The sequence below is a fragment of the Cupressus sempervirens genome, chromosome 9 (genome assembly GCF_028749045.1).
Source record: "Cupressus sempervirens isolate cs-2001-9-10 chromosome 9, ASM2874904v1, whole genome shotgun sequence".
Taxonomy (NCBI): Eukaryota; Viridiplantae; Streptophyta; class Pinopsida; order Cupressales; family Cupressaceae; genus Cupressus; species Cupressus sempervirens.
Window position 1 is genome coordinate 195,211,585 of NC_143126.1, and position 22,548 is coordinate 195,234,132.

The 22,548-nt window shown below is 33.2% G+C and overlaps 1 protein-coding gene across 1 annotated transcript; it reads left to right on the forward strand.

Annotated features, from left to right (window-relative positions):
- Positions 1-3,167: 3,167 nt before the first annotated feature.
- LOC149538149 (nicotinamidase 1-like) lies at positions 3,168-7,669 on the forward strand. Its single transcript, XM_089799531.1, has 5 exons — positions 3,168-3,875; positions 5,303-5,486; positions 5,930-6,063; positions 6,502-6,687; positions 7,390-7,669. Exons 1-5 carry the CDS (start codon positions 3,741-3,743, stop codon positions 7,465-7,467), a joined length of 717 nt encoding a protein of 238 aa, XP_089655657.1. The 5' UTR covers positions 3,168-3,740; the 3' UTR covers positions 7,468-7,669.
- Positions 7,670-22,548: the final 14,879 nt, after the last annotated feature.

Sequence of the window (22,548 nt, forward strand, 5' to 3'; positions counted from 1 at the left end):
TTTTAAATAAATAATTACCCTTAAGTCATTTGGAACAATGGACTTAAAATTGAATTAGGGTAATTGTGCATTTTAGGGTTAAATTGTAAATCGTAGATACTCTCAAACTTACATTGAAACAAATATTTAAACCTTAGTGTTAACTCAACCATGTGTTTTTAAAATCAAACCAAATGACAAACTACACTGTTATTTGTATGTTGTTTGTGTTTTGGGTTTGGGTTGACTAGAGTATTGACCATTTTAGGACGTTTACCAGAGGCTTGGGAGTTTTGTGTTTGTGATGTTATGATGAATTGATCTTGATCTTTTAAACTCAACCATGGTAATGTGTTGGTATGCTCTTTGATGAGTTTGATTATATTGTTGGTTATTGTTTTCAGTGTCCTTGTGGGATAACAAGATGGATATTATGACATACTTGACTTAACCATTTTGAGTCTTCAATCAATATTTTTGGGATACTTTCCAGTTATTGTGAATTATCTTTTGATGCTTTCCAATCACTTGTATAAGAATGAGGGAAATACTATGATTATTTGATTTGTGCTTTTATGAGCTTAGGGTAGCTTATCTATATGTAATGTCGAGAAGTGGCTTGCAATGGAGGCAGAGGCCCTAAGTGGCTTCCAGGGTAACCCATTGTAAGTTGTTTAATAAGTGAAAACACTACACTAAATGAGAGTAAAGTGAACCTAATAAGAGTCTTTGTATGTTCTCGCCCATGCCTCAAGTGCTAGTATAGACTAGGATGGGAGTAGAGAGAACGCTTGGTTGCGACCATGCATCATTAGTATGCCTTGTCAGTATGAGAGGATGCTAGTGTCACATAGAGTCACTAGGGGGCCGGGGTCAAGTTAGACTGCCAGGGTAATTCTAGCATTGATTTGTGCAATGACACTTGCTCGCTTACATAGTAGGTTTCCTACATGTATGTGTTTGCCTCTGGGTCTAGATGTCGATTTATCTTGGAACCTTTGAGTTAGATTACTTTTAGGGTTTCCTGGACTTAGATATTACTTTTGATTTTTGGATTGATATCCTATTTGGGACTTGAGACTATCTCCTTAGTGCAGTGGGAGTGGGCCTTTTTGGGTTACCACACAATTGGGTGGTAGTGCTTTTTACTCTTACCATTGAGATTTGTCCGTTGTTGCCGTGGTTGGAGTTTCTTTGTCTGCTTTTCCTTTCATTCTATCTTTGTGTATTATGATGGATGGTTATATCTTTTTGATGGATGGTTATATCTTTATGGTGAATGATCTTTACTTCTTGTATTGTATTTTGTTTCATGGATCCAAAATGAATGATGTAACCTATTTTAAATGTATATTCTTTTAGCCTTTCATACCTTGTGACATGTATAGTGGATGATTGTGCATTCCAAATTTTATTGCCAAGTGACATTCAAAACAAATGTATATTATTTAAATGGACTTGGACTTGTAATTATTCTTTCATGTGGATGTGGTATTTATTAGACTTAGTATTATATAAATTAAATGTGACTCAACATCTTGGAATCCTTAAGGAATGTAATCTATTATGTTTGCTTCTATATGATTGTATGTTATTGCTTCCGCTACTTTATGATTGATGTGTATGTTATTCTTTCTTTTAAAAAAAATGTTTGGCAAACTTAGTAAAACTTTAGGTCAATTCTTTTGGATCCCTTGGCAAGGCATTAAAAAACACATAAATTAAAAGGGAATATTTTTGGGTGATGCAAGATTGCCAACAAGTCAAGGATGCTCTTGCATCAACTTTCCCTTTTCAACATAGTTTACTACACCCCTTCTTCCAATCGTTACTCAGAATCACCTATAAGGATTTAAGTATAGATCTCTAATATTGTTCAACTCTACCTTGAGGGTTGTAGTCAAACCCATACACACATATTGTGGTGACATTTGATGAAAAAGAGTTTGATTCTATGTTGATGCATAAGTTAGCTAAGATCAACTTTCGCCATTTCACTTTGGTACCTCACAATTGTGAAACTTGGGCATATGTATGCAAACAAAAGTATGTCAATTATCTTGAAATTTAAAACTTTTACAAGCACAAGGAAAATGAAAGTATATCAAACATGCGAAAACTATTATTCTTGTAGAAGAACATGGACCTACCAAAAAAATTGACATTCCAAAACTTTGAAACTCTAACATACGCAAGACATGCACAAATATATCGCACATCCTCTAACATTGACACCTAGATAAAGAACACGAATGACCCAAACCTCCAAACCCTAAATATTTGAAACTTTGACATACTCAAGGCTAACACAAGTATATAAAATATATTTCAACATCAATACGTACAAAAAAAATTGACAACGTCAAAACTTTAATACCTTAAAACTTTGTAAACTTTGACATATGCATGGCAAACATGAGTATGTTGAAAATCCCCCCAACGTAGATACTTGAGAAGGGAGTGTAGAATATCACAAAACTCAAATCCAAAATGCACATACAAGACTCTTTAGGGTTTTAATAGATGCCATTAAGATTTTCAAGGCAATGTCGATGACAAAGAGAGGTAAAACAATGCATACAATTATTTTCCCATAAATTTGCAAGAAGTCTAAGATTGCCTACTATATCTTTCACATAATTGTTATAAGGGACTACCACCTCTAATCTGCATACCTCTCGTATAGATTGGCTAAAGAAGATTTTATAAAACACCATGATTAAAGAAAAAATTAATATAAAGAATCCACATAAGAATAAATGTATTGAATTAAACAATCCAATCCTTTGGAAAAAGAAGTTGGCATAATTCACACCCTAATCAATTAAATTTTAATATCACCTTCATAAAAAATGATTCATTATTATTTTTAAATACTAAAATATAAGTTTAGATAAGTATAAATTGATTTTTCAAAAAAAAAATTCTATAAAAATCCATCAATTAAGATATATATATATATTGTATTAAGATTTTTTATATTAAACTATACAACTAAATCCTTTAAAAAAAGAAGATGGCATACAATTACACCCCAATCAAAATTATTTAAACTTTATCCTTATTAATAAAATCTTTTTTAAATAAAAGAAGGTCAATTTGACTAGGGAACCACATTGACTAGGAAACCACATTAAAAGAAATAGATAAAATGATATATAAATACAACTTGTTAAAATAAACATATTGAATTGGAGCTGGTTCTATTGATATCCACCCGAATCAAAAGATAAATGTAAACGTTCCCCTCATAAAATGGTCGTTGGTTTTATTTTACTTTTAAAACAAAACTCAAAGACAAAACAGGTCTACACCTTTTAAAACGACGTCCACCCCAAATTTTGGCCACTCATCTGAGATATTATCCAAAACACTGAGATTACATTTCATATTTAAAAATCTTTCCACGCGTTCTGACGGCCATTAAGTTCCTCTTCTGACTGACCATAATCTAAAATATTATAAACGCATAGATACGAGTATATGAATTTAAAAAAATTATGTCCTACTAGAACAGACGAATTTCTGCCTGAATACGCAAAGGATCTTTGAATCTAAATTATGTCCTACTAGAACAAACAAATTTCTGCCGGAATACACGAAGATCTTTGAATCTCTTGTCAGTACCACAGCGTACCTTGGAAAGAAACAAAATTCTGACTGATAAAATCTCTCTTGTACAGAAATCGCTATCTGGGTATCGTTTCCGAACTTCTGACGGACTCTGCAAGTACAAAAGTCGTAGTCAATTTAATAGGAAAATGCAGCTTTTGCAACAGTTGCAGGTTAATATGCCCCTTAAGAAGACTCAATTAGTTCTTCCCACAGAGAACAAGGTCGGTTTGGTGTTAGTGGACATCGTCAATGGCTTCTGCACTGTTGGCTGTGGCAATCTGGTATGTTCTTTCTTTCTCTTCAAAATTTTGGGGTTTATGTTTCTTTCCCTTCAAAATTTTGGGGGTTTACGTTCTTTCTCTTCAAAGTTTGATGGGTTTATGTGTTTGTGTGTGTGTTTTGGCAATGATTTGATGGCTGGATTATTGAAATGGATTTGTGCTTAGAAACAATACATAGGGTTTGAAGCTCTTTTGTATTTAGTACGGGTTGGCCAATTTTGAAGGTTTTCAATTTCATTCGTAGTTTTGGGGCATTCATCTTAAATATTAGCTCAAATTGTAGGAGGTTTGCCGTTTTTGCCAGATCAAGACATGGAAACAATGGAACATCTTTATCTTTGCTCAATTACATTTTGGGCAAGGGGGAGGATTGAGGGTTGATATTTAGAACACATGCGATCACTGGACCTTAAATTGAGATTTTTTTTTTACTGATGGCATCAAGAGATGCCTAACTGAGATCTTGAAAATTGGGAATCAAACCCTTGTTCATATGAAACTTCGTCTTATGTTAAGAATGAAGGGGAAAAGGAAGTTTGCCATCATTTAATATTTTTATTTGCTTTCCGTTATTTTATTATTAAATGTTTAGTGTTCTAAGTTAATTCATCTGGACTCTCTCAGATGCTGGATGTAAGTCATGTCATGCACTGAAGTGATCAACATCTCCATCTCTTCATGCTCTCTCTGGCATCTGTTAAGAGCTTAACTTTGGTCCTTAATAGTGTTTAACTGTGGGAAATCAAGTTAACGTCTTTCTTAGGTTATCCCAGTTGGTCAATTGAACCTTTATCATCGCATGGCTTAAATATCACATACTAAAGCTTGATTCCTAGGCTATAAAAGTGTTAAATAGTCAAAGTTGATTTACTTTTTCAACCTTAATTTCTTCCTTAGAGTGTGATGTTTAAGAGTGGCCTTGTATCATAGGTAATTTTGTTTTGTATTCGGCCCTTCAGATTCCATTGACTGATTTGCAAGTAGAATCAGTTGAATTATAGTTCAGTAAATATTTAGCTTTGCCATATAAAACATGGCTTGCTGGCATGGCCTCCTTTGTGCCTTTGGCCCCCTTCAGAGCAATGTAGGAATGGACAATTAGCATAGTCATAAAACTTCAGGACTACTACGCATTTCTGTTATTTAGAAGTGCAAAAAAATTTGATAACATGACTTCAGGAATAATTCAGTAATAGAACTTGTAGAAAGGCAGCATTTTCAAGTTATCAATTTGTAGACAATTATAACGGTTTCGTATTACTTTGTTACTAAACATGCCTTGAAATAATCCTGTTGGATTAGAGAAAGATTATGATGCTTAGAAGTTCATTTTATGTTAGTCTCAAATGGACTTTCTACTTTATACCTAATGAGAATTTTTTAGATCTTTTGGAAGAACGAAAATCAGTGTGATCTCCTTCTTGCAGGCTCCCCAACACCCGAATCAACAGATAAATGTTATGGTGGAAGAGAGTGTGAAGCTGGCCATAGAATTTAGTGCTCGAAAATGGCCAATGCTGGCATTTCTTGACACACATTATCCAGATAAGCCAGAGCCTCCTTATCCTCCTCATTGCATAGTAGGAACTGATGAAGCAAATCTTGTTCCAGGTTTGATTTAGCTTTTTAGTATTAATATTGTGGAATTCCTTTTCTTGTTGAAAAAAAGGTTTTACTACTATTTGAATTGTTCTCTGCTTGTATTTGACCGTTTTTAACTTTTGATTGCTTTGAAATCTCTGGTTTGGTTTATTTGCATCTTCTAATTAGATTGTTTTTAGCTTTGTGAATAACGTGTCATATGGCAACATTTGAAGTATTGTTTCAAGCATCTTGGTGATGACTAATGCTAACAAGATGGATCTTTTGACATTTTATATTTTTTTGACTCGTATGGCATCATTATTCTCTTTTGTTTTGTTTTGTTGAGAGCTATGTGTCTAATATATTTGACTAATCCTTCAAGACACAATGAATCTGTTTCTTTAGAATCATGGGTACATTGTTATAACGTTTCTTAAGCTAATTCACATTTGTTATTTAATGCTCAACAGCCCTTGAATGGTTGGAGAAGGACCCAAATGTTGTCATAAGGCGCAAAGACTGCATAAATGGCTTTATTGGTTGCATTCAAAAAGATGGCTCCAATGCATTTGTTGATTGGGTGAAAGCCAATGACATTCAAATAGTAGGTTTCTAAGTTTTCCTTTTTGATTCTTGCATTGAATTCTTACTCTCTGATTATTCTAGCATTTGTTTCACATCATGCAAAATAGGCCAACCATTCAAATTTGTGAACAAGTGTTCTCTAGTGCTTTTTAAATTAGTTTGTCCCTAATCACGGAAGTCTATGAGAGATAGCTAGATTGAATTTAAATAAGCATAGGTTAAATTTAATATCATCCAAAGTGCTGAATATACTTGCTTTGGTATCCTAATGGTAATGTGGAGTACTCCAAAGGTTTTTTTAAATTCTTTTGATGATATGCAAATTTTAAAAGAAATTCTGAAATCTGGCCTCTTCTTCCTTTCTTTTCTTGTTTCTTGTTTTAGACATCTTTTAAGCTTTGCATATACATTTTTCCTTTGGTTTTTATTGTTATGCTAGTGGCATTTGTCAATCCAGGTATTAGTTGCAGGCATATGTACAGATGTATGTGTTCTAGACTTTGTATCAACTGTTCTATCTGCAAGAAACCGTGGCTTTATTCCACCTTTGGAGGAAGTTGTCGTATACTCTCAAGGATGTGCAACTTATGATCTTCCTGTCGAGACTGCAGCAAAAATTGAAGGTGTATTTGCTCATCCACAGGTATGCAAAGGCCATTTTCTGTTTTTTTGTGGGAATAATAGAATATTGAGATAGTAATCAGACGATTCCTAATATTTTTTGGAATCAAATATGTTTTATGTGTTCATTTCTTTCTTTGTAATTTCCATAATTCTTGTTGCATCAAGTGGTGCAATTACAAATCATACGTTAGAGGTATCTTTTTCCAGTCTATTACTTGTTGAAGATAATCTTTGTGGGAAAAAATAACTTCCAGCCATTGTTTTCAACAGGAGCTCTAATTTATTCATTTCTAATTCTTAGATAATTTGTCTGTTTTACATGGAGGCTTGCTGGATGCCCCTATACACTATGGTTTGTGGCAGGTGAAATAGCATCATTATGGAAATACGTTTTACATAAAAACATAGCTATTGGTAGTGACTTGTATGATATTTGAACACAATCTTCATGTCTTTATAAAGGAAAAATGGGTCTAGACTTATTCTCCCAAAAAAAATCTCAGAGAATTTTAGAACTTAAAAGGTTTCCAAGGTAGACACTTAATTATCATTTACTCATTGCAATTTTTTTGTGGAAGTCCCACAGATAGAGCTGATAGAGGAAATGAGATAATACACGAGTTTGTTTTCCTTTTAAATAGCCATTTGCTGCTAATATTGATAATTGAGTATGATTTCCGGGGTTTTTTTTTTTTCAATATTTGTTTTCTGATTTCTGCAGGATGCAACTCATCACTTGGGCCTGTACTTTGCCAAGTCCAGGGGAGCTGAAATTGTGGACAAGGTCTCTTTCATTTAGAGAATACATGTAAAAAAATTGGTTTTTTATGCATCCTGAGCAGATAGCATAAAACTCAAATCCAATTCCTCTGTATGACACCCTTTACTTAGAACGTTTTTGTATTCCAAACGAACTTTGCATGTATCACCTGATATTTTTGTATTCCTTTGTATATAGTTATAAATATGAAATGCTTAAAAGTCTGTTGCACTTCATCAAAGATCACGGGAACCACTTGAGTCACTCAAAGAAAGTATTTTTCCATAGCATAACTTATCTATATTTACTCTTGTCATCAATAATGTTGGGATCCCCTCAAGAATCATCTAGAGTTCCAGATTAACATAATGGAAAAAAAATAATCAAACATTATTCTGTCTGGTTCTGTCATATTACATCAGGATTTGAAGGACAAGTTTGGATTGCTTCATGTTTTCTAATCAGGCCCAAGCTTATATCTTGTCTGAACTTTTTGCTCTCATATCTTTGTCATTTCAAGTATTAATCAATGTTTTGGGCAGATATAAGACTCTGTAGTTTGTGTGCTACACTCTTGGGTGTTATCTTCATGCTACTAGTTTTGCATTTTAGGATATGATCAAATACATATTTACCAAGTTAAAAAGTTAATCATGTATGATGAATTGCTTCTAGATTTTGTGAATGGGATATTTTGAATCAATTTTACTACTGCTTTTATGAAACATTGCAACATATTACCCAAGAAAAGAAATAATGTACAGATTGTTCTCCCCAATTTACACCCACTAGGCCAAGCCTAGGAAAAGCAATCCATCATATGGCTCAAAAGATTCTCAGCTGTTTGCCAAATTATGTTCTTTTAAAAATAGTGTGGCAAGAACAAGTAGGTGGACTCCAATCACCTGACTGGCTCCACACCTCAGAAGCCTTGGCTATAAAACATGGGTTCCCAACCAGTATTATAGTATGCTTCCCCGTATTTCGGGGATGGTGGGATGATTTCTGTATGTGGTACTTTTAGGCCATTATATAGGGGCGGCAGGAGACAACTATTAAAAAATAGGGAAACTTTTAAAAGTACAGACAAATTTCAAACATTCATACGATGACATTGTTGAAGCTATATTAGACTTCATTGAGATTTCACATGAAATTTGACAAACAAATCAACAAAATTCGAATGCTATTTCCTTGTTCTTAAACTGGATGGATCCATAACTTTGCATTCATGAAGCCCAATCACCTTTCTTTAAATATGACATCCTTCCACGAATGGATGTGAGAAAGGTGAAATGGAAATGAGTCGGTTACCTCCTTAGTTACTTTCTTGATGCTAGGAAATATGAAGCCATCCTTTGATATTTTATCCTTGTAAACTCTTCCATATTTCCAATGGAAGAAAACATGTATGAAACTTGATTGTAAAAGAACCAAGCCATGCTGATTTGAGGGCTTCCATCTGCTAGGTTGCTCATTGGAATAAATAATGATTTGCATGCTTTCTTTTATCGAATAGCTAGCTGCCTAAAGAACTTATCCTTTGTCTATGAATTCTTCTCTTGAACCATGGAGTATGCTAAGCACCATTTCAATCTTCAACCATGGGATTAAGTTCCAAAGGGTAATTTATAAATTGGGAATAGTGTACTTCTTCAACTTCAATAGAGTGCACATAATGACATTGCTGATTTTCCTTTACATTTTCGTGCAAGAGTCGAAGCAATCAACCAAGAGGCTAAACCTATATACTTTTTTACCATGCAAAAATAATCTATATTTTGAAACAAGGAATTCAAGTCCCAATTTTGTCAAAGAAGACCAAAGGGTCAAAGGCACGATTGATGATATTAATGTCTCAAAAGATTTCAAAGCTCAAGGTTGGATATATCCTAAAACACATGTTTAGATATGAATTGAAGATACTATATCCTTTTTAGTACAACATTGAATGTGAAAATGATCTTTGATTGATCACAACATCGCACTCTTCAAGGGGAGGGAACATCACTTTCTTGGTTGAGCCTAAAAAATAAGGTGGTGACCCACCCTGATGGATGGGGTGAAAACGGTAAGGCTACATACAGTGTTACAGAGGCTCTCAACTAATCGTCCCATTTTTTAGGAAGGTCTTGTCAGATGCAAAATTGTCTGGGTTAACCCATACTTGCTTGATTTCTTGTAAGTCTATAATGCCTCATCGTTTCCTTTTCCCAACCCAAATCTTTCATTCTCCTTTCCTACTTATGAGGATCTTTTCCCAACCCACTAGTCTACAAGGAAACATGGAGGGTTTTGAACATTTATATCCTTAAAATCACACACAATGGGCACCAAGAAGGCCCACGAGAATTCATAGAAATCATGGTAATGTGCCTGAGGAATGCCAAATAGGAGTTCAGTAGAGTAGAGATGGGATGTGGCTATCCTCCCTACAAATTGCATCATTGACTAAATTTCAAAAAAAACAAAAAACACAATGAATTTTTTTGAAATTTTCAGCATTTGATCTTCATGATATGTATATTTTGTGATTGAAAACAAAAAATTTTGAGAAAATTTCACTATGTTTTCGTGAATCTTAAAAAGAATCATGTTTGAGTTTTTTTTTTATCTTTGGTGCATTTTGTCTAAAGATTAGCCATTGCTGCAAAGATAAGGGTGGCCAGAACTTCTACAAATTCATAGGTGGAGTGTCCTTTCTCCTTTCAAATTTTGAACAAGAAACATATTTGGTAGTGGTGGACATCAAAATCACTTTCCTCACCATAGATGGAAGTTAGCATTGAACATACATCTTGTAATTGTTTATGTTTCATGTTCCTAATTCCGAGAGAGATCGAAGCAATGGTTGATGAATGACTATTGATTGTGTCTCATAGCCAAATAATCTGTAAGCCTTCTCTTGTGAATTGCTCCAACCCAGCCTACTAAGGGGGAGAATATATAGCATGTTGTGTCTGGCCTCTAGGAAAATCTACACCCTAAGACTGTGACCTGAATAATCCTCCTTTTTGAGTTGAAGTTTGCACAACAAGGGATGAAATTAGGCAATATGGGCACTCTAGGTACCATATGCTACACAAGACCACATCTCCATATCTTGGAGGAGTAGTCATACTTGTCTTTCGGTCCTCTATTGTCTATCATTTTCCTGCAAGAACCCCCTTAGGCTTATTGATGGTTTTCATAGTCTAGGGTTAATTACCTCCTCCAAGATATCTTTAAGCACAATGGGGTTACGCCCTTCTTTCTTGTGAAAGTCCTATAATAAATAGGCTTCACAAGAATCTTAGGATTAGCGTGCAAGACATCTCCATGGATGTTGTGTTACAAGCTAGAGTTGTCGTTGCACCAAAAGATCGAATTGTTAATGCCCGATACAACCACTAGACTTATACAACATAGAAGGTAGTTAAGCCATGCCACGAATCTCGAAGGGGAATGTTGGCAGTTATTCCAACAATCCCCCCTTAGCATTACCTGAGGAGATTTAAACCTGTGACCAAGCTCTGATACCACTTGTTACAAGCTAGAGTTGTCGTTGCACCAAAAGATCGACCTGTTAATGCTCGATACAACCACTAGACTTATACAACAAAGGAGGCGGTTAAGCCATGTCACAAATCTCGAAGGGGAACGTTGGTAGTTAGTCCAACATGTTGATGTAACTATTTGATGCTTCTACCCTAGAAGAAGATGATTCCTATGTCATTTCCCTCCTTGTTTTTCCTTTACTCAAACAAGACAAACTTATATAAATAAGTACACCTAGGTGCTTTAATTGAAATGTTTTAAATGAATCCCATTAATTGGGATTCCAAGTGGCTCGTCACCTATAGTTTCCAACTCAAAAGAGATAATGTTTACATTCGAGTTAAAGGCATGATCCTCATCTTGAGACTTATAATGGTATGCATGATCCTGTGATTCATGTCAGGAATTTCCAAACTATATGTAATGGTTTTGCTAACGACTAAACCACTAAGTTGTTCATGTGTACTTTTAGGGACAAAGCTTTGCAATGGTATTGCTCTTTACCTCCTTATTCTCTCAATTACTTTCAAATGCTTGCCAACCCTTTCATTAAACAATTTAAGAACAACATTGGTCCTCAAATTTCTTCGACTGGTTTGATGCATTGTAAACAAAATGTAGTGACTTTATTAAAAGATTCAAACATTTATATGCTCTAATATATCTTATCATGTTCCTGGTCATGATATTCAACATATTTTTATTTCTGGTTTGCAAAAAGACATTAGAGATAAGATTCTCCTTACTGAGTATACTTCCTTCTCATATCTTTGTGTATTGTTTCACCATTATCAGTTACAAGTGATCCATCTTGAGAGTAACACTCCAATGACTCTTTGTTATTTTTTATAAGAGTGACGTCTTTGTTCATCAAAAAAAAATTTCTAAGCCTAACAACTACATCATAATCAATAATTCAACAAACATAGTAGATGATCAAGTGGCTACTACACCTGAAGGTACAACTACATTTTTCTTTGTGTATCATCCTAATCGTAAAGATATTGCTTCATCTAAACATTTGAATGCGGTGATGTCAAAGTTGATCAATGCTAACATTATTAAACTTCCTTGTATTCATTCTATTGACACTAGAAAACCTATGCCTAAGTCATTTGATAAAAGTGTTTCTTATTAATAACATCCTCAACCTAGTCATGATGCTCAAAATTAATATGCTTTGAAGAATATTATTCGGTAACATATTGATTTTAATGCTTCTTTTTTAATGTCGAGGTTAATATTATGAATAAATCTATTGCACCTTTTAATCATAATTTGCAAATTTACACCAACCCTTTTAACTTTACATTGAATGAATGTCTTTAATAAACATGTGTGCTATGAAATTAGAATGCAAAGAATATAAAACTAAAGTTAATTGTTCACAAACTAAAAACAATAACAACAAATACGAGAAGATCGTAAAAGAGCTAAAACAAACAAATCGAAGTGCAATCCTCAAAATTGAAGATCGTTTATAGCATGGACTTGGTCCAAAGACGAAATGTGTGCTTAATGTTTACTTCAAACTTCAAAGTGTGGATTCAACGATGGATGTATGAATGAAAATTCAAGTATAGAAATGGTGCTTTTGTAGTTTTTAGCTCTCAAACCAACATAATAACTCTACTCAAAGGGTGGATGATTTGTGAACGATATAGAGTTCAATTTATATGCCATGGGTAGAGGAAATAGATGGTTAAGATGTGAAGTAGAGAGATTGTGAGGGACGACTAAGATGTAAGGATAAATGAGCACATGGATTTTGTTTTCACAAATCCATAGCCTTACAACAAGTGCAACCAATAGCATGAGTGTGATGAGATAAGATTTCTAGAGGGATAATTAAGTGGAGATGTTAGATGGAATTTAGTTCTTTGAGGTGGGAGAGGGATATGTGGTAGGAGAGTGGACTTGGGCTTGAGTTAGGAAGGCTTAAATCATGCCTTGATTTGTGCAAGTGATTTGGGATAGGTAAATAGACTAAGATAAGAGGGTGATGTGGTTGAGTTTATAGGATGAAGTGGCTTAGATAAGGGGGTGACGTGGATTAGATAAGGGGGTGATGTGGCTGGTGAGTGGATTTTTAGGAAAAAATCAAAGGTGGAGGAATTAATTAAATAAATTGATTTAATTAAAAGGCCAACTATTGGTGCATGGGTTGGATTTAGGTTAACTCCTGGGTTGAGGATTAGTTAAGGTTTTGAGGGATTTAATTAATTGAATTAATTAATTAAGTGAGAGTACTTTATAATTAAATAAAATGTTTTGTGCAATTTATTTAATTTAATAGAGGAATAGGGATTTAATTAATAAATCAAACTATTGGTTGTCATTTGATTATCAATTAGACTATAGTCAATTAATTAAATTAATTACCTAAGGGATAACATAAATTAAATATTATATATTTATTAAAAATATCTTAGAAGATGTCTAAATATAATTACATATTTATGTGATCAGATTTAGATGTCTACACAACCTTTTTCTCATGTTGCTAGTATTAGTTGCGATGAAAACATAGAAGAAGTTAATCATGTGTTTAATCATGCTGAGTTTCAACATTAACCTTCAGTTTTTCCTTCCCTTAAATTTAAACCTTCACTTCATATCAGCTTTGATCATTCTAATATGTTTAAAACACATAATGGTCCTCTATATATCACTACTAGCATTGCTCATATCATTTTCATTGTATTTTGATTTATCCCTCTTCCTCCATGAATGTTATCACTAAAGAGCATCTTTCCAATGAATGATTGCATAAGGATACCTATAACACATCTGATGTTTGGATTCATACTTGTAATGTTTTCCTTTACCACCCTCAATATTTTATCAATCTTCATGTGACCCTTTCTAATAAGGTTGTGCATACTACTTTTATTGTCATATTTATGATAGGTGAGATAAACAAATATTTAGTTTATAAGTGTTGCAACTTAAAGATGGTATTTTCATTTGTCAATACAAGAATATGAAATAAGTGTTAAAAGACATTTGGGATTGAATATTCAAACCTAATTGGAACCCCCATGGATATAGGATGTAAGCTATCTAAGGATGATGACTTAAGTTCAATGAATGAGACTCTTTACAGGTCTATGATTGGAAAACTACATTATATTATTCATAGCATACCAAACATTGTTCATGTAGTTAGGATTGCTGCAATGTTTTAGTCTAATCCCAAAGAAGTAGACATGATGGTAATGAAAAGAATGTCTAGATATCTAAAAGGAACAATTGATTATAGACTCTGGTATCCCCATAAAGAGGATTTTATTCTAAATGTGTTTATTGATCATATTGGGTGAGTAACATTGATGATAGAAAGAGCATAAGTGTTGGTGTATTCTTCCTAGGTGGAAGACTTGTGTATTGGATTAGTAAGAAGTAGAATTATATTTCACAATCCACACTAGAGGCAGAATATATAGTAGCTTCTAGTAATTTCTCACAAGCTATATGGATAAAGAAAGTCTTGGAAGGGATTAATGAAAAGATTAAAAAATTAGGGATCATCTTTTGTAACAACACTAGTATAATAAATATATCAAATAATTTAGTGCATCACCCCAAGACTAAGCACATTGAAATTAAGTATTATTTTCTGAGAGAAAATATGAATGTGAAAGAGCTAAAGATGGATTATATAATGTCAAAGGAACAAGTTAAAGATATCTCCACAAAGTCACTACATGAGGGCACTTTTGAGTATCTAAGTGGTATGCTAGAGGTCATTCCCCTACCAAAGTAGAACTAAGAAGTTATTGTTGAATCAATCCAATGGACTTATTGTCTTGTTTATAGTGGATTGATGTAAATGGGACTACTTCTAAGGGGGAGTAGTTATAATTGAAGAAGTTAAATTGGAATTTAGAATATTTTTTGAGATTAATAGATAAGTGACTCATTTTGATCAGAACCTTTTCTATTTTTGTCAAAGGGGAGGAGTACAAGAAGACAAAGAGGAAAATAACTGGATATGAGAGGATGAATCAACTCAATGGGAGAAACTTGATGATGCATAATAGTTGGTGTTGTCAGTTGCCAAGTTTCTATTTGGTGTTTCTATTAATGCCAAAGGGGGAGAATATTGGCATAAATGATGCAAATTGTGTTGAAGAGATGTTATAGTGCATATTTGATGGTAATTTGTTCAATTATCATGTTGTCATTAATGTCAACTTGAAGGTTATTGGTTAATTGTTTATTGAGAGTATTGTTCTAGTATGTATGGAGTGGAAATTAGCTTGAAATTCATTGTGTAGTAGAAACTCAGGTGTATGGTAGCTATGGATGAGTAACGTACTTATCATTATGCATTGTCTCCCATCATGCAAGCTAAAAATAAATTGGTCAATATTTATGATGGATTTAACTGTGACAAGGCAATTGGGTTGAAAAGTTAGTGGTAGGCAATGAATAGTTTGATTGGTCCATCAAATATATGATGATTCAGATATTATAATTAGACATTATAATTTAGGATCTATGATCTATACTTAGTTTTGTGATCACTGATACAATCACACATGATTTTATTTATAGTAACAAATGTTTTGGATTGATTGAGTTTTGTTAAAGAAAAAGTGTAAGAATACTTAGAATAATTTATGTTTGATCCTGAACTAGTAATGCTTTAGTCAAAACTGGTGGATCTCTCACAATATAAAGTTCGGTGATGATGTGAAAATAATGTCACACAAATGGGTAATATGAATTGGTCATTCATTGGTAGTTGTGATCAAATTTCTTAAAGTTACGCATGTTCATTGGGAAAAGTGTGAAACGCCAGATGTTCATTTTTGAATCGATGTGTGGTTCAAATTGGTAATCATGTGGATCTGGTAAAAGTTGGATTAGGATTTGGTAATATGTGTTGGTGAGCATGAAGTGAAATTAAAGTGCAATATTTTTTGGTTAAAGTGGTGGCCAACATAGAAATTGAAGTGTGTATTTATATGATAGAATGTTGTAGTTGTTGTTGAAGTTGATGAACGATCAACCCCACAACTCCCAAGAATTACCTACATGAAAACACCTTTCATAAAAGAGAGAAGCAAAAAGCTATGAAGGTTGGAATTGTTAGATCCATAGACGAGACATTCTTGATGAGCAAAAAGAGAGATTGTTATTATCAAAAGTGAATTAACCTTAATTTAATGTTTATAATGAGGGATCGTTTTTATAAAGGAGATCAAAACCCTAAAAAGGTCTAACCTAGGTTGCATAAAAATAATTAATAAAAGAATTAATTATTAGATGCCTAAAGTTTAGTTTAAGCAACTATAGTTAATTAGGAAATATCTAATTACTCTAACACCCCACCCCCTTAAGATAATCTTAGGGAGTAGCTAAAAACCTAGAAACTACTATTGAAAGTAGAATTGGGTCCCGACAACAAGGCCTAATGAGGTACCCAAGCACAACCAAATCTTTGTAAAGAGAAGAAATAAAGAAAACCACATGGGAAAAGTCCTACTCCAAAAAGATATGGAAATAATGCTAAAATAAACTAGTGAAGGACTAAAGAAGCCTCCAAACTAGGGAATGTCCTAGAAGATAGGAACAAAAGATGATCATGAAAAAAACTATTGAAGCATGTAGAAGTTGTAAAGTTTTGTCAAAACTAACTGTTGATTTGAAGAACCTCTACTGAAATAGAACCTGACCAGGTAGAGAATATTGTAATCTACATCAAAGCAGGAGGCACACAAAGGAAAAAAATTGAAGTCAAAGATACAGATGGCATGAAACACCAAAGCCTGAAGAGTTGATCAATCAAATCAAAAAAGCATGAGAAACAACAGAAGAACCCCCTAATGTAGAAAAGGGTGAGGTGACAAGCAACTGGAAAAGTAGGCCAAAAGAACTACATGTCAAGGAACCATGATCAAGATGCACAAAAGAGTACATACTTGTGTACTGAGGTGATCAATCTCAGACACGTCATGAGGCTAATTTTATGGAAGAGACACTCACTAGACAAAGGAAGATGAAAAACAAAGGCAAAATATCAACCCCCCATGGCACTTTAATCATGAGTAGTGCATGTACAATAAGACATAAGATATGGTGAATCCTAAGAATACAATAATCTACATGAGTATCTTTGGATGACACTACTTGAATCAGAAGGAAAAACAAGACAAAACAACTAAAATGAAAATATAGACATGAGGTAAGAGATGTTTAGATGAGAGAGATGCCTCCATAAATGCACCCAATCTTTACCTCTAAAAGAAGTTTCCCATCTCAAAAAAGAGGTCCACATTGTCATAGAGGAGTTGAATTAGTGTGTGGGGTATGTGGATGTACAAGCCTCAAAGTGTGGGAACCACCAAAATCAAGGGATGCCAAAAATAGTAAACTCCACCATAAAACTACCAACATGGGAGGAATGTGGGTTGGCATTCAAAATTCTAGACCATACAAATATCCAATATCATGAGGACAGGCTAGTGTAGCCTGAGGTGATTGATTGGGAAGAGAACGGTTCCCAAAAATCATGCTTATCAAAGTTGAACAACATGACCAAGAGTGTTGTGTTAGAAAACAACCACAATTGGTGGCTTGAAAACTGTGTAGAAATTGAGAGACGTGGATCCCAAAGTGATCCAAATGAGGGCATAATTGAGGAGTCAAAGTTTTGTGTCCAAAGTTCGCTCCACAAACAATTTGTTGAGTAGGCATGTTGAGACCCCCAAAAAAGGCCCACCTACTCATGTGAAAAAAATGGAAAACGGGGCAGTGGAAAGACCAGTCATGGAGCATCAAACTGATGACATGCAAACGGTGGGATGGTGCTGCCAAAGAAAAAACACCTAGCTCTAAAAAAATCAGCTCATTTTTTGTGCTCCTGTCCACACTTTGGAATCGAACCACATCAGTGGAGTCAATTCCATCTACACACTGTCTAAAGACAAGTAATGATGGAAAGGCACACAAACGGAGGTGTAGCAGGCTCCAAATCGCACTCTTAAACCATCAAATCATAGGTATAGGTGGAGTTACAAGGACAAAGGAACCGATGTAGTTTACCAAAAAGTGAAGACTCACCAAGAAATTTTGGCTCCCCGAAATCCAAAAAAAATCGCAATGGCATGGGAAGAGGGTGTAGGCCCAAAAAACACATGAGCCCTTAATTTTCAAATACCCACTTTCTAATAATATGCTCTCAAACCCAAAATTGCATAGTACAATTTGTGTATTGGATAGATATTTTAATGCACAAGCTTTGTAATTAAAAGATATCCAATAAAAAATATCATGCGCCCTATAAAGAAATATTGTGATAAAAAATCACAAAATCACCATCACCTTATTTTGCGTGCTCAAGTCAATAAGGCCTGGGTGCAAAAAAAATTCACCTTAGATTTCAACAGCGTCTAAACGAGACATATTTTATATGGAAATGGGGGTTTTCGAGTGCTCTAAGGTCAATGGTGATGTCGTTTGAACTCAAACTGCTCTAAAAAATAGGTCCCCCTCAAATTTAATACAAAATCCTTTGAAAGCCATAGATCTGAAACCATATGCCAAATCTCTCACAAACAAAATAGAGGCATAAAGATATGGATCTCTAATACCATGTTGAAGTTGATGAAAGATCAACCCCACAACTCCCAAGAATCTGTAACGCCCCGCTCGGGAACCCAAGAGAAATAAACCTAACATGTTACAATGTTTACTGAACTAATTTTTTTTTAAAAGTTTAAACAACATCCAGATAACATTAATGCGGAAGCAACATGAACATACACATCAAATACACATTTGCAATTATAGATATAGTTTCAATTCCTCAAGGGTTCCTTTACGTTGAGTCACATTTTATAATTTTAAATTAATTAGTTTAAGTTTCAAGTACAATGTCTCAAGATCATAAAGGAATAAAAAATACATAATCGCATAAGCAAATGCATAAGTATATCTAATACAATGAAAGTACATCCACCAAATAACATCCACTGCACATGTCGCAGGGTATGTGAAAATAGATACAATACACCAGGATATATGATAACATATATACATCATCGAAAAAGAAGTCTCTAAGATAAGAAATAAGAATGATAAAGGTACATCTTCTGCAACGAACAACCAACAGCTGGCAATGTGAAGGGGAACCCAAATGGTAAGAAGGCACTACCTCCCGACCGCGTGGTTACCTAGTCAGGCTTCCACTCCCACCGTGCAGGGAAGATAAAGAACGATCCACATACAGCTATCAAACATAAAACATTCCTAGGCATGGAACTCCTAAAGGCCACAACTATCTCAAAGGTAACACATACTACTCAAGAAGATAAAATAATCCAACAGTAAGAACACTCAATCCAATATCGACACCACATAACCAAACATCATACACGAACCAAGTATAAACCAAATACCAAGATCATAAGGTAAAGTCAACAAAAGATAATCACCTCAAGTCAAAAACCACATATCAAGAGTACATCATCCATGAATCACCAATCATCCTCAATGAAAGTAATAACCACAATAAACACAATCAATAATAAGTACACCACTAGAGATACACAAAACTATAGAGAAGACTCAGGCTACATACTAGGGAGTGTCATCACATGGTTGCTTGAGTTACCCTGGACTGATCTCTTAATAGACCCCGGACCCTCAAGCGTTGAGTTACCCTGGACTGGTTACTCTGAACCCCGGACCCTCAACATCACACATATGGAAACTAGAAAGCCCTCTCAAGAAGACGAGGCACTCATCTCATTCCCATCCTTAGTCTATACAAGCACTAAAGGCATGGGTAGATCAAAAATCTCTAACTTATCTTTTTAGTGTGTTTCCCCCCATAAATTTTAATTACTAGATTATCACTTATTACATAACTTGCATTAGGTTACCCTGGTATTGACCACTTTGGGTCCCGGACCCCTATGCAAGCCACTCCCAAGTCACGTAGCTAGACAACCTCTTCTAAGCACATAAAAACACAGTTGTGTCCCATACCACAACACCCATAAAGATCAAACTTGGTTCCTTAACAAGCAACCTGATAACAAGATGGTTCTCCTATTCGAGTACACATAAAAGCTCCACAAATAAAACTCATAAATATAATCTCCAATATGAATGTCAAAACACATCATGACATCCAATCACATCAATAGTATAAAATAAATCTCACAAAACCTCTGGTGTACTCCCTAGACTGGTCGACATCTAATCAACGCCAAAATCTCAAAGCATAGGAAGTACAAGTAAAACAATACAAATACCAAGAGTAAGTTTCATGTTTGGTTTAATCGAACTCACGTAGTTAAGTTGAACATAAGGTTTCATTTTCAGTTAAACATATGTTCTAGGTAATAAGTTTTCACAATCATTCCTTTTTAACTAACCCATTTCTATATTTAAATGATTGTTCAATTACCTTATAACTAAGCTAAGGATAATCATTTATTTATTTATATTATAAAAACAATCCTTAATGATTTTAAATAAAACAAATTCGACGTTATTAAAATCATTAAACCCTCATTAATATCTTCTATTAAATCAATAATCTAATTTTACAATTTTAACAAATAATGCCCATTATTAATTAACTTTAATTAAGCTAATATTAATTAAATTAATCAATAATTTGTTCATTTAAATACTTATATTAAAATCTTCATTGATTATCAATTTATTAATATTTAACTAAAAACTATTAATAATTATGAAAACTACATTAATATATATTAATATTTAAATTATTAAATATTAATAAAAATCATTAATAAAACATTATTAAATCACATTTATTAATTACATTTTAAAACGCATTAAAATTTATTTTTAAAAAAAAAACAAAATATAAAAATGTATATATATATTTCGGCGTGTTTAAAGGCCCGCCGGCCTGGTACCTACGACAACAGGTACCCTGCTAAGCGCAGCAGCGGTACCGGTTGCCGCGGCAATGAATACCGGCAGCAAGTACGGTGGGGGGGTAATATCCCCACCCTACATTATGTATTATTATATATTTTTTTTAATTTTAAAATTATACAATTTCGAAAAACGTTTTATTATTATAATAAAAAGCTTTGTGTATATATATAAAATTTATTATAAACTTTCTTTTATCTCATATATATATATATCATTTTTACACAATACTTCTTCCAGTTCATATTAAAATATGTATATATATTTTTAATCCATGATTGAAACTTTAGTCTAATAGGAAAAATAAATCGAACCCTTTGAATTTTCAATCCTAAAATTTTCATTTCCATAGACAAACTCTTTCTAAATTTAAATATTCTTTTCCTTCAAACCCTACATGATTTAATTAATTTCCTCAATGATTCTTCTGTATAAACAATGAGAAACTAATTTAAACCAATCAGATCTTGAAAATAATCGAAATGATAAACAGAATTTTAGGAGACTAATTATCAATCAGTCAGGTCAGAAAAACAATCAAGATGACAAACGTAATTTCAATCACCCAACAATCACAAAGCAGACAGATATTTCCAATTAAAATTGCATTCATAGGATTTCAAAACCCTACCTCGTACTGATGCTAAAACTCTAACAGCTGGATGAAAACTTCTACTGCAAGCAATATCCTTCAAGCTACGAAAAATTCCTTCTTTTCCAAACCCTCTGAATTACTCTCCAAACCTGTGTGTGCCCTTGAAACTTGTGTCTGAAAAACTCCCTCCTAAATAATGACCCCAAAACTCTCTAATATAGAATCTAATTACCCTTTAGGGTTTCTATCTCTACAACTCTAAAATAATAATTATTTTATTTAATTCATTCATTCATGCACAATTAATTTTCTTTTTAAATTAAAATATTCTTTTATTATTCCTTCATGCACTTTAAGTGAATTGTTAAATTACTTTATTTAACTTTCCACTTTACTTTGCTTTTAAAATTAATTTATTAACTTTTTAAAATCTCATGCACACTTTCTTAGAATATCTTTATTAAGTTCACATGTTTTTTATCTTTTAAATTAATCTCTTATATTTTAAACTCATGCATAAATCATGCGAACTATAATCTTTATGATAATTAAATATCTTTTCACTTTTAATTTCATTTTTTTAGAAACTTAATTGATAAAATATTTATTAACTTAAATAACAATAATATTTAGCATTTATTTAAAAATGCACTCTAAATATATTATTATTAAATTAAATTAATATAATCACGTTCTAAATTTAAACTTTATTTAACTTTTTAATATATTTAGAACGTTTAATTTGATAAATATTTATTAACTTAAATAACAATAATAGTTAGCATTTATTTAAAAATGAACTCTAAATATATTATTATTAAATTAAATAAATATTATCATGTTCTAAATTTAATCTTAAAACTTTTATCTTCAATTTAATTCTTTATATTTAATTAATTTCTCAATTAATTAAATATAATTAAATATTCATAATATCATAATAATTTTCCATTAATTTAATCTTTTAATTAGACTTAATTTAATAGAAAATACATCAAACACTCACAAAACAACATACGCACAAAATACTCACGGGTTTTAAAAAGGTAGACAGTCTGTTA